General features: G+C 36.9%; 2 protein-coding genes and 1 long non-coding RNA gene across 6 annotated transcripts in view; 2 read left to right on the top strand and 1 right to left on the bottom strand.

Annotated features, from left to right (window-relative positions):
• f9b (coagulation factor IXb) lies at positions 1–10591 on the bottom strand. 3 transcript variants are annotated; one of them, XM_016672255.1, is made up of 10 exons: positions 10539–10580; positions 7867–8090; positions 5616–5725; positions 4977–5149; positions 4865–4889; positions 4663–4776; positions 4437–4568; positions 3150–3550; positions 1634–1778; positions 1–911 (listed from the first exon to the last, which is right to left on the bottom strand). In XM_016672255.1, the coding sequence occupies exons 3-10, from the start codon at positions 5701–5703 to the stop codon at positions 352–354; spliced, it is 1638 nt and encodes a 545-aa protein (XP_016527741.1). In that variant the 5' UTR covers positions 5704–5725; positions 7867–8090; positions 10539–10580; the 3' UTR covers positions 1–351. The 3 variants fall into 3 exon arrangements, with proteins under 3 accessions (XP_016527741.1, XP_016527745.1, XP_016527744.1); XM_016672259.1 differs by lacking the exon at positions 7867–8090 and having other exon boundaries at positions 10539–10591; XM_016672258.1 differs by lacking the exon at positions 10539–10580 and having other exon boundaries at positions 7867–8514.
• On the top strand, positions 5714–6288 carry LOC107836436 (uncharacterized). The gene is made up of 2 exons (XR_001662331.1): positions 5714–6091; positions 6161–6288. It is a non-coding gene; the product is annotated as an uncharacterized LOC107836436 (long non-coding RNA).
• LOC103138886 (fibroblast growth factor 13-like) overlaps positions 9825–16178 on the top strand; it is a 24335-nt gene continuing 17981 nt past the window's right edge. The window contains exon 1 of one of the 2 annotated variants that reach the window (XM_007553273.2): positions 9825–10154. In XM_007553273.2, coding sequence (XP_007553335.1) covers positions 10112–10154 — 43 coding nt within the window. In that variant the 5' untranslated portion in view covers positions 9825–10111. Of the gene's footprint in view, positions 10155–14277; positions 14376–16178 lie in introns of those variants that run through there. The other variant, XM_007553280.2, reaches the window with a different exon arrangement.

The raw sequence follows: 16178 nt of genomic DNA on the forward strand, positions 1-16178 counted from the left end.
TAAATTTTGCATGCGCATTTATTGTAGATTCATAGAAGAGTTTTTGTTCGCAATCTAGAAGTGGAAATGTTCAGGAACATATCAAGAGGGATGTTTCATTCTTCCACCACAGCTTGTTGCAAAGTCTGATTCTGTAATGCTCTGTTTTTCCACAAGCAACACATATATTATTATAAAGTTTTTTTTATGTAAAACAAAAACATGTTTGATGTTAGAGTGGAATTTCTCTCTATTGTTGGTCCTTCACAGACTAACTAATCTGTCTTTTGTTCAAATAAAGGAACAAAGAGTATTCCCTTTAGGTGAGATATCAACAGTTAAACAAATCCTGATTTTGCTGAACTACATATTTTAGTTGGACTGTAAGATCCCAGTTTTCTGAACAATCCAGGCGTAGTATCGTGAAACATGGGTGTAGATGCCGTATTTCCCCTTCTGGGCACAACCCTCCCCCCAGCTGACGATGCCGGTGAGAAACCAAGTTCCTTTGTAGTTGGTGGCATGCGGGCCGCCGCTGTCTCCCTGGCACGAATCGCTCAATCCGTCTGCCAGCCCGGCACAGAACATGAAGCGGGTGATGGGGATCCGGCTGCTCTGCTTGCACAGGGCAAGGTCCGCAACAGGAGCCGATAACTTCTGAAGCTTGTCAGCTTCACGGCCCTTGTCCAGTGTGCGTCCCCAGCCACTCACCAGGGAGATGCCGGATTCTTTCATGAGGTCCTGCATGAAAACTGTTGAGCCCACACATATGGGACGTCTCTCATTGGACAGCTCCACAGGAGTGGCGAGCTTCAGCAGGGCGATATCATGATTAAACTGCGATTGACTAAAGTTGTAGCGGTGGTGGATGTGCTCCTCCGCCACTTCATGGTTGCGCTCTGAAGCCTCGACCACATTCACATCATGTTCACCTGGAAATGTTGATGACATGAGAGCTTGACATTGTATGAAACAATAAAATATTAAAAACTAGTTGTGATTAGTTTCCAAGCATATACAGAAAATTCAGTGTAACCACGTGAAAAATGGGTAGCTGTGAAATATATTTATTTCATCTACTGGTTGTAATTCTTGTTTTTCTCAGCATGGGGTGCTGTTGTGCTAAAGAGGTCTAAAAATACCGGAAGTTGAAAAAAATCTCTTGTTTACATACTTGGCACTCTGATAAAACGGACATTATTTTGGAGCCGAGACTTATTGGAGAAGACGACTTTATGGCCACGTGAGTAAAAAATGCAGAAAATTAGTAATTAATGTCTGAACTGTATTATTTTCCATGTAGGAAGCTGAAGTGATGTTACTGACGTCATGTTTTCCCGTTTGTCCTTAGAGGTGCCGCTACCTCATGTCGTAAACTATTTTTTCTGTGAAGCTGCGTTGCAACAACTCTGTTGAGTGCTCATAATGCTGTTACACACCATTTTCTCGAAGCTGTTGCTGGTTAGGAGCGTTAACCTAGTGTTATGTGGACCATTCACGTAAAAAAGGACTATTTTTTCATTTTTGCAACTCAGAGAACATTTTTCTGTTTGAGAATAAAGAATCCCTTTAATTTGAAGGTGTGTTTGCTGTATTAATCCCAGTTTCATCAGTTTTAAAATATACAGTTGGAGAGTCTTTTGTTTTGTCTTACCAACTCTTACGAAGATAGTGTATTCTTTTTGTTTGGCCAACACCAGGCAGTGGGCTGCAGTGATTACCCAAAATTCACTGAGCAGGGAGCCTCCACAGATGGGCAGCGTTTTGTTTAGCTTGGGTAAAAAAGCCATCAGGCCCACCTGCAAACACACAAAGCAACATTTATACTTTAGTCATCAGTTCATCAAATGTAAACCTCACCACAGTCTCGTGTTTGTTCTTCACACAGCAGTGACTATTTCCAATGCCTTTTCAGTTGTTTTTGTCCCAAGACAGGTTTCTACTCTCCAGTCTCAGTTCTGCTGTGGACTTTTAAAATGTTTAAGCATCTAAATATTGCCAGCCCTCCATTGCCACATGGTCAGTGTTTACAATTCAGTAGGAGAGTTCCAGGTCTAAAACAATAAAGTATCTTATATTTGCAAAAAAACACGTTTATAATCTCAAGACTTTGGGAAAGGTGCAGACCCAATTACATCTGGTATAAAATAAACACAGCATTTCAGAAAAAGAGTGTCATACCTACAGTCAACCATTGTTGTGGTGTAGTGTGATGGTCTGGGGCTGCTTTGCTGCTGCAGGACCCTGATGGTTTTCCATAAATAATTGACGTAAAATTTATTTTTTCACCCCCAAAAAAGTTTAAATTAGTTTGGTAAACTAACAATATGTAAACTAAAGATTAAGTGTAATTAAAAAAATAAAAGTAAAAAAAAAAAAACAGAATAAATCTATTTAATCTGTTTGATACAACATGACAATCCAATGTTTCAGTGGAAGATGCAGCTAATGTCCGTCTCTCTAACACCAGTTTAAATAGTGATGTCCAGTACAATCAAGAACTGATGTAGGCCAAAACATATTTCTGAGTATTTTTCAGCTTTTACTGTCACCTTAATAAAAGCCTGCTTAGGGCCAACAGAGTCTGGCATGCATAAAAAATGAAGTGTATTTATCTTCAATAAATTAGAATATGCATTCCAATAAGGCTCATTTTTCAGAATAAAAGCCTTTTAAAAACAGAAATCTTTACACATAGCTTTTCTTGAGCCCACCTTTTTGCATTACATTTATTGTCTGATGTAATAGTTTAATTTTAAATGTCAGCTGTCAGCAAAAACAGAAATAAAGGCTTGGAAACTTCAGTGTAATTAATCTGCATGCGTTTCATTTATAACTTGAATTAATGAAATAAATTAACATTTCAAAAATATTCTAATATATGAAATATTATTGTGAGAATCTGGAAAGATTAGGCTGAAATTAATGGTGGAGATAAAGAAACGTCTCATGCACAATGATATATTGCAAGGAAACATTGTGAGGTAGTGCTTGTGTGATATAATAGTTGGAAAACAAGCAATCACAGTTTTCCAACATTTTAATATGTTGTGACTGTGGGTTGGTTTTAATCCAATGTGAAGAGAAACGCAATAGCTTTGATTCCATACAAAACAAAATAAGTTATCAGTCAAAAATAATCATTCTCTTTATGCATTCAGTAACACTACCTGCCAAGGTATCTCGCCAGGTGTGGCTTCATTTCCTCCAACAATCCTCTCGTCCTCATTCTTTTGTGCTACGACGGTGGGGACTTCAACGTAATCCCAGAAACGGTTTTGTCTGGGACTTTTGCTGTCACCTAGCTCTGCTCTAGAGTCGATAGTCTCGGCTTGGTTTAAGGAGGAACTCGAATCCAATCCAACTGATCTGACTTTTAATACAGAACCTGCTGAGGAGTTGAACGGTTCTGATTCGTTCATTGGAGAGTTGAGGTAATCCTCGATTTCTTTGAAGTAATCATAGTCGAATTCCTCACTGGTGGAGTTAGTTGAGTTGGATGATTGTGTCCACCTGAAAGATCTGGTGGCGAGGCCAGAGGACAGGCTAACGATGCCACAACTGAACGGCCCTGAGGGGAAAATAAGGCAAAAGAGGGGAGACTAGTTAGTTTTATCTCTTAAAGATCATATGTAAACATAACAGCTTCTGTTTAATTCAGTTTTCTAATGTTTTTATTGGTAATATTGTCATGCTGTATATACATTGTTGTAAAATTATGAGTTGGTAGACTTTAAGCTTACCTTATGGATTATTGGTAAAAATGGTTTTAGTATTTTTTCTTGGAATTGGGGTTGTGAGATCTGCTGTCCTTTTTTTCATGTCAGTAGTGGATAATTATCCGATAATTATTGTCTGCTCACTACTTGGCTTTGAGCATCTTCATGCTGTCAGCCTCAGTCAGTAACAATGTCTTTTATTTGACAGCTGCGAACTGAAACGTCAGCTTGTTATGCCTTAAAGGATGGAGGATGTCAAACATGATGGGTCCAGCTTTCTGTCTTTTTACTGTGTAACAACCAGCTATCAACATTTCTGAATGAGAAGCTCAAACATTTTCAGTGTGACCAAAAAAAAAAGACCTAACGTTGCAGATACACATTGGATTTATGGGAAGTTTCATTCCAGTTTTATGAAAACCGCACTAATTTGAACTAATTTGAAAAGCTTCGAATTAGTTGCATTTATCTATTAATTTTTCTGCTTTTAGAAAAATCAACATTTAGATACTTGGTATTTTTGGCAATATGGTCTGTGTTATACATTCTTTGCTAATTATTCTTAACATATTTTCAACTCTGAAGTCTTTATTGTACTGTCTAACATGGATGGAGACATTAATTAAATTAAACTTAAAATTAAAGTCCTGTTGTTTTTTTATGAAAAGCGTGTTTTTTTTGTTTGTTTTTTTTTTTACAATGTGGTGTATTCTTGTAGGTGGTCTGTTTTTAACTTACCTGTTGGTTCACAGCTTTTTCCGTCTGCCCCAACTTTGTAACCAGCTGCACAGTAACACACAGGTCGGCGTCTTTCCGTTGTGCAGAAATGTGCACACCCACCATTGTTGACCGAACACCGTCTGGGCATGTCTGCAAAAAATAAAATCAAGTATTAAACTGTAAACTAACACATCAGAACTCCAGGTCTTAAAAGAAAACATCATTGCTTGCTGTTGCCACTTACAAATCTCACAGTTTTTACCACGAAAGTCTTCTTGGCAATAGCAGCTATAGGAGCCCACTTCATCACGACAAACTCCTCCATTCTGGCAGGGCTTTGGCTCACACTGGTCATCATCTATGCACAGGCATCACAAACAAACCCACTAGAGGGTCAGAGATGATTTAACTTGTCAGTGTGGGAAGCTGACAAATATTTGACTTACCAGTGTAGATGACCCAGAATTCCATCTAGAAGTGAAACACATAAGTTAAAGAGAAGTTTTCAGTTTTTTTCTTTTAATATTCAGAAGTTTTGGTCATTGTGGTTCTACCTACAGTTTTTTCATCATTCTCGAACCACTCCCTGGCCTCCTCCATGGTGCATTGCTCCTCTCTGCATTCTCGCTCCAGGTTGGCTTTCTGCAGCACTTCCTCGAGACGCCCGCTGTTGTATCTCCGTTGTCGTTTCAGCACCGCATGTGCTGTCTGCTGAGAGATAAACACGGTTTCTGAAAAGAAAACAGAAACCTGATCAAACCTGATCTCACACTCAGATTATTTCAACTGAACTGTTTCAAGTAATAGTAAAATTGTCTGCTATATATGTACATATTCTGATTAAAGTAACAGAGGTATTGAACTGATGATAAAAGACAGCTCTAAGCCAAATGTGAATAATGTATTTGGTGATAAAATTTTAACTGATCTCAACAAAATATTCAATAAAATTACATCTCACAATTGGAATAACAAAGTATTTTGATCAAAGTTTGCAGTAACTATCAAAAGAACCAACATTTTTATTTTTTAAACTTAATTCCAGCTTTTCTATTCTGCGTTTACTTTGATATGCTTTCAGAGGTGACATCAATGCGAAAAAGAAGCTCTGCTTAATGAGAGCAGATTTTTCAGCTCCTACGCTCCTAAATCTTTGTTTTTTTCCAGTACAATCAAGTCCAAAAAGCTGCCGTTTACCTGTGTTGTCTTCTGTGATCTCGGCACTCGCTCCAGGAATCCCCAGTTGAAGCCCAACAATGAAAACCAGCAGACAAACTCTGGCCATTTTACTGCTGTTGGTGATCTGGCTGATTATGACACACCGACTCAAGCAGTGCACTTAGACTAACTCACCACTCCAAAGTACAGAGGACACTCTGTTTACTCACCTGTGTGGTCACAATCTGTGGGTGTTTGTTCTTTCACATTTGCTTTGATTTAGACATTAGAAAGAAAGTGTGAGGTAAAATAATACACCTAATTATTCTGGAATTAAAGATACCAATTTCATAAGAAAAAGAGATTTATAGAAGCACTTAATGTGAAGGTGGTGATTTTTTTTTATCACATCATGTTGGCTTCAAGTCAAACATTGTCTAATATTGACAGTTCATGACAGCTGAAAATGTTTTGTGTGCATGTTTGTGCTCAACTATTAGTCGTGTTGTTAATCCGTTTTGTGATGAGCATTTTTACACGTCACACAGAGAAAAAATAAAACAAACTCCAAAAACTTTTAAAAGAAGGCTAAAAGGGAAATTTGATCATATTACGTCTGAGCCTTTGGAGGACAACTTAAACATATTTTCATATTTGGAGTGATGACATGTTGCCTGGGACCTACGGTAAGCAGAAATAGACTGAGCACTAACAAAAAAACTCTTTCTAAATCAAATGTGTCCAACGGTATGTTGAATAGCAACTTAGGAAAGGATAGGATATTCAACCAGTGTGTTTACACACAATAATGTTTACACTTGAGCTTGATACGTGATGTAAAGCATGCAGGGCAGTGAGGACCAGGGTTGGAAAAAAACCCAAGTTAAGCCAATAGATAGAAGACTCAGGATGATTACCAGGTAATTAACTAATCAGTAGAAATCAGCAGAATTACAATCATGTTTGTATCATTTGGTGTTTAAATAATAAATATTGTGTGATAGGTTGCTCCCTGGAAAACAACTGTGCCAACAAAAAAAGCAAAAGAAGGTTTATATTATATACAATGAAAAGTGTAAAAACATTACGAATCAAAAATACTGACACACATTTGGACAACTTCTGATTTAGATCACGTTGTAAAATAAATCGAGAACTGTATAAAAAGAAATAAAGGAAACTATTTTTGCTCTGCTCATCTTACTATCAGAGATACTGTGCACAAACTACTAACACACACACAATCTAAATAATTGTTGCTAAAGCAATATTTTACTGGTTCCATAAATACTCACTAAATCCACTGTTAAATTAAACTCTATAAAAACTAGAATTACAAAGCACTCACAGTACATACACAGTCATAAGCTCTACTAATGCATCTTTGCATCACAATCTGAGCAGCCAAATGTTGCTGTAAATCTGAGCAGGCAAATCAGCTTAGAGCCGTTTAAATACAGCAGGAAAGAAAGCGCTGGTTTCAAACTCCTCCGCTGCAGCTGCTGGTCACTCTGGGAGATTGAAGGGCAGAGATGGCGACTGACAGCCATCTGATTACAGTTTGAGTTACACGGGGTGCGGCCGAAGACAAATCACTGAATGTCAGGAGCTGGCAGCTCCTCAGCCACAGCAGCCTTGTTGTGATTTATTCCGTCATGTGGGATGAGGAAGGATTTTATCTGTTTATTACAACTCATGCCAGTTTATGGATTCATTAATCCTGCAAGCTGGAAACTTTTTGGGACGATCAAGTGGACCCCTTTAAATTATTATTTAATGATTCAACAGCCCCCTGAGGCCAGATTACTCAATGATGTCCACAATATGTCAGCTGTGGGGGAATGGACTGCTGACGCCATGTCAGATGTAAACACACCAACAGAGGCTGAGAGAAGTGGGTTAAAAGCTGAAAAATCACTGCAGTGATCCTAATCTCTTCCACTCTACACAGTTTTATGAGCACTGCATCACTGCTGTCTCTCTACTTGTTGGATTCAGTGAAGCCCATAAGAATGTAGTTACATTTTATATTAAATGAGCCAACAAAGACAATAAAAATAAAATAAAACTTGAGATAAATGGAGTCAGATGAAATATTTGTTGAAGAAAACTAAATCAAACTTTTTTTTTTGCTCACTGGTTTCATTCAATTTTACTCAAATCGCTACAACTAACATCTGCACCACTATAGCACCACTAAATCTATTTTTAAATGTTCTTTGCACCAAATTCTGTCCTAAATATCTTAGTAGTGCAGCATAAATCAAAACACAATCCAACAGAACTTTACCAAAGTATCTTCTGATAGATGGAATAGGGAGCTGATTGATGTGACACTTTTTGCTGTAATCATGAAGATGGTCCAGGATTTTAAATCCACAGAAGGAGACTCTTGCAGGGGACAAGCTGCTCTGCTGGCACACAGTTGGTTACCATGAGTCAAATTCAGAGATGACTTGATGCATCAGTCTTGTTTTCACCGCTGACAGGGATTCATTTCAATAGCATGTGGACCTCACCAACAAAGAAGGAAAATAACAGCCTAATTATTTAACTGAGATGAATATTTATGTGTGTCTAGTTCTTTAAATGTCATGCCACCATTGTTTTAAATAATAGTAATAGTTTTGATAAATGTTTTTCTCCACTTATTACATATTGGAATGCATATTTGCACCACATTTAATCAATTCCACAAAATTTATTCTACAATTGAAGTCAATGCTAATAAGTACCTACTTCAAAACATGATAGGTTTTTCATTCTCTGGCTTTCTTTTTTCATACAGTATTTTAGTAAAACTGTATTAAACCGTTAATTGTTGCAATCTGTGTTATATTATATATTATACTTACATTTTGATTACTGTTAGAAAATATTGATGTGAGTGAGACCAACAGTCAATTTTTATTTATTTATTTTTTTCTGAGCGAAATTCTTTGGTTTAGATCACAAATTTGCATAAATACACAATAACCATTATGTTTTCACTGGTTTGAGTTAACTGAGCTGCAGGCTGAAAAATGCACCTGATAATTTATTATTCATTTTGTCCCAAATCTGAAATAATTTATGTGCATGTTTAAAATATAATTGCATTAATCTGACAAAAAATCAGTTCTGAAAAGTGTTATTTTTTCAACAGTAACACTTTTAAAATTATTCTACTTATAATTTTTAATGTGTGCATACTGGGACTAACAAGCAGGGCTGATGTTCAACACTGAAAATCCAGGTTCAACAGATAATTGTATGCTTTTGGTTTTTGCCTTGTGAAGGAGTTGAGAAATTTCCAGCACAAATTGATTTCAATGATCGATGAACTAATTACTTTACATTCTGTTTGCTGAATTTGCAAGTAGATCTCCATTAATTGGACAACCTCATAGGTACAGGGGTTTTCCTCTCTCAGTCCAAAGCTATGGGTAATTTTTGCAAACATGTTGCTGCCACTAATGACCTCAAGAAAGAGACTGAAGGAGGAAAAACTAGGTTCTTTAGCATTCAGTTGATGCACTTTTTGTACTAATATCACATTTACTGGTCTGAGTTTACATGGGTAAAACAGTTGTTGAACAATTTTCAGGTTTTCTTTATTTTAATAGTTTTAATAAAGTTATCTTAATTTAAATTCTGAATATTTAAAAGGCCAGAGATATAGTGAGATTCAAATAAATCTATAAAATATATTTATCTAAGAAAGTCAAATTATACTTACAAATGACTCAACACATTAAAAAGAAACAAAAAAAGAATCAGCAATTAAGTCAAAACATCACTGAAACAGTAATACACTTTTTAATATGTATTTGGTAACTCTTTTCTCTAACACAGCTAAGATTTGCTCTACATCATAACGGTCACCTTAAGAACTGGTTCAATATATTCAGTCAAGTTTTAATTAAAATTATCTGGCAGGATTCAGTTACCAATAACAAATGTTTGACTTAATTAGAACATTACAAATTATTTTTTATAATGTCAATGGCTAACATTCAGTACAGTGCAATTTTTTTTATTTATTTTTTACAGTGCACATAGGGAGATAATTTTTGCTAATGGAAATTGGATTGGTTGAGTTTTAGCATGGTGTACAATTATATTAATTATAATACAGAGAAATAATAAGTTGTGTGAACAATAAACTGACAGAAAAGACAATAACAGTAATTGTGGCACAATAACCTGCCTATGTTCCCCTCACTGAATGAGCCGTCATATTGGAAACACCAACAAAACCATTAATTGCCTCTGCATCCTTGTACAGTTTCCCGTTTGTGCATCTTTCTTTGTCCCTCTCTGCGTGTGTGCGTGGAGATTTAGAGCTCATGTTGGTGTGTCTGCAGCCACATGGTGACATCCAGAGAGGAGTCTGTGAGGGGACGGAACCAGAGAGGGGACAGCAGGGACGGAGGAGGACGGGAGGAGTTGGGTATTATCAGCCGAGGGATACAAAGCGAACATAAAGAAGTAAAACCGCGTTGCTGCACCTTCCCCCCGAAGTTTTATTCTACGAGCAGGAAAAGTGGAGCTCCATGAGCGGAAAATTGAAAGTTAAGGAGGATAATGCCAGCAAAGGTGAGTGGTAAATTATCATGCATAATTGGAGAAGAAGGGATCATGAGATAATGCTTTTGCACGATGCTGAGCTCAGCATATTGCTTATTTCTTTGTTCTGCCATCTACGACATGGTGCAAGTATTTGAGACTAAATTGATAAAAAAACATTCTTGAAAGTTTTATTAATTAATGATACAGATATTGAACCATGATTTATTTTTTTGTTTCTGTGTATTCTGTGAGCTTATGGATTAGTTTACAATACACATACGACGGTGGGACGCACATTCTCACATTTTACTATATCACTGAGGAAGAAATATTCTCTATCGATTACCTCCTGTAAAATGAAATGCTGCCTCTCTAAAATATCTCATAGTGAACACACCTTCAGTCACTCACCAGAAACATCAACGCGGGTCCACCCGCAGTGGAAGCTGGGAAGCCATTATCGCCATGGAAACAAAAGGGAGTTTCCAGCAACGCGAGCTTCTTCATTCATGCAGATTAATCTAGTTTCATTTCATACCACCAGTTCTCAACTCAGAGCGACTGTCAAAACAAAAAATAAAAATAAAACAATAGGAATGATTATCTGAGAATTAAACTTAAGTATATATTTTAGTAACATTTAAAATATTCTGTCGTTCAAAGATTTGCTGTAAGTCTAATGATGTCAGCTAGCGTCTCTAGGTGTCAATTAGTTTGTATGTAAAAATTATCGTTTGATTACAAAAATCATTTTTTCATATTAAAATGTCTAATTTAATCAATTTGCTTACTATGACCTAATTCATCTTAAGCAGTGTTTTCTATTTTATAGCATCCATGCGAAAACAACCTATTTGTCTCTAAGTAGCGGTGCAAATGTTTAGCTAAACTTGCTAAATTATCCCTATTATTTTCCAATAATTTCCAATCTCCTTGACAGCAAGTTTTAACAGTTCCTCCTAGTGGTCACTAGGGGACATCGGGAATAGATTTGGACAAAACACCTGTGCTCACATTATATTTTTTGTTATTTTTTAAAAAGCTTACATAATAAGGATGACTAGTTTGCATCAATATATAAATTACAGTAGACTCAGTGGAAGAACATTAAAAGGAAGGAAGAATATTATTAATACCTCTTGAACTTTTTCACTTTCTCTTACTTTCTAATGATACCTTATATTTTTACATGGATTTTCTTCAATAGACCAACACAAAGAGATGTGTAATTGTGAGGTGGGATGGAAGAAACGCATTGCTTTCAAATATTTTCACAAATAAGAATAAAAAAAACATTGCCATGCATTTATGTTCAGCCTCCTCTGGACCTTTTTTTAACCAGTTGAGTTATTAAGAACAAATTCTTATTTGCAATATGCTCCAATAGTATGTAGGGACTGATTGAAGAGGGGACTGAGGCCATGAGATTGACTTTTATATTAGTCCGGTGAAGTTGCAGGTTGTGGGAACTCTGTCAGCAATTCTCCAACTCGACCTTGTCGGGCTGATGAACTGTGACGAGCAGGAAATCCCCAGTACCACTGTGACTGTGGCTTTTTGAAAGTTACAACATTACAAAATGTAAGTCCACTTAGGAGTTTATGGAAAAACCTAAAGAATAAAAACCAATGTTCAATAATGCTCCAAATCTGATCTTATTAAGCTTGAGGTATTTTCTAAGGACAAATTTAATTTACTTGTTGTGCAAAGCTGCTAGAGACGAATCCCCAAAGACCTGCAGCTGTACTTGCGATGGAAGAAGGTTCTGCAAAGTACTGATTGTTTACCACAAAAGCATGACATAGTTTTCTGATTTCTATTTGTGGAACAGGTTGTTTTTTTTACTACTTCACCAAAACACATTACTTTGTGTCGGTCTGTAATGAAAAATGAAAAATGTTAAAGCATATGAATTCCTTTAAAAGGAAACTTTATAACTCCTGGGCCTGTAAAAAAATTGCTATTTATTTTGTTTTGCCTCATATCACAGTAAATATTGTTCTTATGGAGAAGTAGGGTAAGACATTTATGAGTTATTTGTTTGATCACATAAGATTTCTTTCAGAAAGGAAGAGATGTAGTAAATAAACCAGTTAATCTCTGATCAGAGGTTAAGCATCTGGAGGAACAAGAGCTTGGCATATTCTTCCTGTAAAAGCTTTATGGTTTCTTTATAGAAACTTTTACCAACACTGCCTTATATTTCACTTGTAGGTAGTTAATAATATGGCGCCATCTAACGGCTGAACATGTGTATAAACGTTGCAATTGACAGCATCATTGTGAGAAATCTGATGTAGAACATCAGCTGGAGCGACCTTTTTCTGGAAGAGGCTACAGCGATTGTTTATTGGCCATCTGCCCAGATCAGGACTGTTTATAGCCAAAATGTACTTGCTGGCACTGTTACTGTTTGCTACTGTTTGCCAAGGGAAAGAGCTATTTTTGGAGAAATGATCTGTTTTTGAAGAAGAGTTCAAATCGCATCGGTAGAGACACAAAACAGAAAAAGAAATTTGAAATCTGAACTTAAATGACCAATCTGCTTCAACCAAAACACAGCTATGTGTTTACATGTTAGAGCTGTAATGTTAGTTATGCAACAACTGCTGCTCTGGAGCTGCTGCTCCTTATGAAGAGAGCTACAGTTATTTCCAAGATGTTGTCTCAGATAACATGTTTTTTTTTTCTCGTCTATCAGCTTTACTGTAAAAGCTGCTGAGTTTCCACATTCTCCTGCAACATCCTGCTTCACTGCTTTCAACAGCTTTTATGTTTGTGCTGCAGACTGTGCTGCACCAGACACTCTTCAGTACAGAATATCAGCATAGAGATGTCCTCGCTGTTGTGTTTTAACCTTTAAAGGTTTAACATTTTAAAAAAGATTTAACAAACTGAAAGGATTTGAAGTTGTTTTGTTGTATTACTTCAGAGGAGGAAGTGTGTTAGCTGTGTGTATTTCAGTTTTATGTTGTGTAATATGATGTGATGTAAGCATTGAGAAAAAACCCCATCAGAGCCACAGTAAGACTATAGTACTCTGGAAAAAAATAGAGTCATCCCCTACTTCTTTCTATTTTCCTTCCAAGCAGCCACATTATCTTATAGTTTTTAAATCAAGCCTCTGAAGGCCTTTTAAAGTGTTTTTGTTTATTTTACCGTTGCTGCTTTTTCACTAATAGTCATTGTTTGACTTTGTTTCAAGCAGTGTGTCACACTCATTTGGTTTTATTTTGGCAGTTTGACAGAGTAGATGAGTTTAGCACCTGCAAAGTGATTCTCAAAGAACTTTCACCTGATAATTTGGCTCGTTCTGTATGATCAACCACAGGAAGCTCAGGCCTTGTCGTTGCTCAATTTCCCCCATTTTCTTAAAGATATGACTTTAGGTGTTGCTGCCCTGCTGAGAATTTATTTATTTATTAAAGATTTTATCCATTTCTCAAGTTTCTTCTTTTTTAACGAAACACTACATGATTTTCTATTATGGTCAGACACAAAGACAGATAAAAAAATATAAAAGTATTGATCTAGACTCTTTTATAGGGCTACAAAAAGTCGCTGTCTTCAGCAGGACAAAGTAATGTGCTTTTATCTCATTTCCTAAAACAATTTCAGCTCTTAGTATATATGAGTAAATTAATATCACTTTGTCCTGGAATAACAGTTAAAGGTGGAAAACTAACTTAGTGATATTAAGACGGCTAATAGAAAATAATTCTCATATAAAAGGAGAAAAACTGTATAATGCAAAATTCAAACAAGTAACTAAATGAACTGTTGAAACAATACGTTGTGTTGGGTTGCTATTTTTATTCTCATGGTTTTAGAAGTAAAAGGCGAAGTGATCGATGAAGTCCCTACAAATATAGTTTCTCCTACACACAACACAAAAACCCTTCAGAAACAAAGCAGTCAGTCTAGTCAATAGATCCTTGGATTTGGGAATGGCCTGCTGGCTCCATCCCTCTCTGACTGTGCCAGATCAGCGGGGTCTGGTGATGAATCATTGATGACCGGTTCCAACAGCTTAATGGCCTCTAATGTTCGCTAATGATCCCCCGTCATCGCCACGTGCATGGCCTTAATGGATCCAATGCCGTGGGGACTTCTGTGGTTTGGACTCCAGGAGCTCGGCCTCTGCGCGTGGAGCGCCGTACAACAGGAAGTGCCAAAGTCATGAGCACACGGCCGCGGAGGAGCTCCACGGGCGCAGCATGGCTTTCCCTCTCCGTCGATCGACCTCAGGTAGGGCCAGAAGGGAAAACTTTTACTGAGAAATTAGAAATGTAGTCACAAAGATGCACGGATATAATCCGAATTTCAAGAATTAGTTATTTTACTGAAAAAGTCTTGACAATGAGGTGCAATATGTAAAGATATAAAGGGAATACGATTAGGTTTAAGGCTTTGTTATTATTTGTGACTTATTGTTGTTGAACGGTCCTTAAATACTTAACTTGAATTTTAACTATCCTAGCTGAACATTCATCTATCGGCAGTTTAAACGGGATAAAACTTGGTTCTGCTCAGATAAAGAATCGAAGAGCTGTCCTTGGTGCTGAAAATTACGCAGGGCGCACCCCTCAGACTGATTGGATCTGCTGCACAGGATCATGAGCATAGAAACACTCATGTAAACACATGAACTGTGAATTACATGCATTTTGAAGTTGCTTCTCAATATTGCTTTAATGTTTGTTTTTAAATTTTGGAATTGAAGCATAAATCTGTGTTTCCTTTAGACTCGCAGGGGAAACCTTTCACCGCTACAAAAATAATTACAGAATTAAAGTAATACAGGCTCAGTAATTTAAAAAGTAAATTAGTGATTAAATGAATTGTTATCTGTTGATTTTTGCTACAATTTCACTCAAAAACCTCAGCTTTTCTCTCTTTGCTTTCATAGTTGACCTGCTGGGTGATTTCTTTCGTCTATACATCTATCACCCCAAAGTTCCTTGGTTCTATAATCCCAAATCAACAAATCAATCAATCAGTTATGGAGTTCCAACCACATGAAATAAAGCAGAGCCACCCCAAGGTGGTAAAAGGGCCGTTTCACAGTTTAATTAGGAGGTCATTGTCCATCAGCCACCAAAGAACCGCTACTGATGTCTGCTTTATACCATCTTCATTTGTTTGACATTCTGCTTAAATTCAAGTTTTAATTGTTTAAAACTCTTCAGCAAAAGCTCATCTAGCACTTTTATTTTGCATGAACAGATTTACAGACCTTAAGGTCAGAGAGAAGCTGGCAGCAGAGAAGACTTGTAGAGATTAAATATTAAATATCGGTTATTTAATGACTGCAACAGACTGGCGACCTGTCCGGTGTGACCCGGACGTTCCGGACGTTCCGGACGTTCCTCTCATCTGGAACGATAGCTGGAGACGAACCAGCAACCCTCCTGACCCCATTAGGGACAAGGGTGTTAGAAAATGGATGGATGGATTGATGGGTTATTTAAAGACTTATAGAGACATTAAATAACTGAAATCTCAAAATCATTTGATCATGGTTTAAGAGAATGCTGTTTATTGACTGATAAATTACTGTCATTATGTGTTAATATTTTAATCTGTCTTACAAAGTGTGAAATGTTCTTGGGGCTCCACCATCAGCTCCATATAAGGGCTGAGTCAGCAATGTGAGTTTCTCATAATTGTCCTCCTGGTCAAACTATTGAAACCATCAGCAGGAGACTTTGTGAAACTCCAAGCAAACGTAAAAGTATGCGCCTTGCTAGTGAAGCTAGCTGTGAATCCACATTGGTACAATTAATTGGTTGATTTTGTTTTCTCGTTTGGTGATCAGTAGTTCTTCTTTGCTTCTGTTGAGCTGCTTGTCTATTGATTAACTTATTGATTTCCTTTTACATCAACATTTGACATTGTCGTCAGCTGGAGACAAAACTGATTGACTGGTTGGTGTTAGTGCTCGTAGCTGATTTGCTAACACTAATCTAAATTTAAGACATTTCCAGAGTCTTACAAAATCATTCACATTTTCCCACAAAGCACAACGTAAGAAGTATTTTATTGAAATAT

This window comes from Poecilia formosa, unplaced genomic scaffold, assembly GCF_000485575.1.
Source record: "Poecilia formosa unplaced genomic scaffold, Poecilia_formosa-5.1.2 Scaffold3, whole genome shotgun sequence".
NCBI lineage: Eukaryota > Metazoa > Chordata > Actinopteri > Cyprinodontiformes > Poeciliidae > Poecilia > Poecilia formosa.

Bases quoted from the DNA above. Each gene is read 5' to 3' on its own strand.
- f9b (XM_016672259.1), bottom strand. From the start codon at position 5,703: ATGGCCAGAGTTTGTCTGCTGGTTTTCATTGTTGGGCTTCAACTGGGG. The intron at 5,150-5,615 runs GTAAACGGCAGC...TTTTCTTTTCAG, and splicing joins GATCACAGAAGACAACACAG to AAACCGTGTTTATCTCTCAG. The intron at 4,569-4,662 runs GTAAGTGGCAAC...TATTTTTTGCAG, and splicing joins TGGTAAAAACTGTGAGATTT to ACATGCCCAGACGGTGTTCG.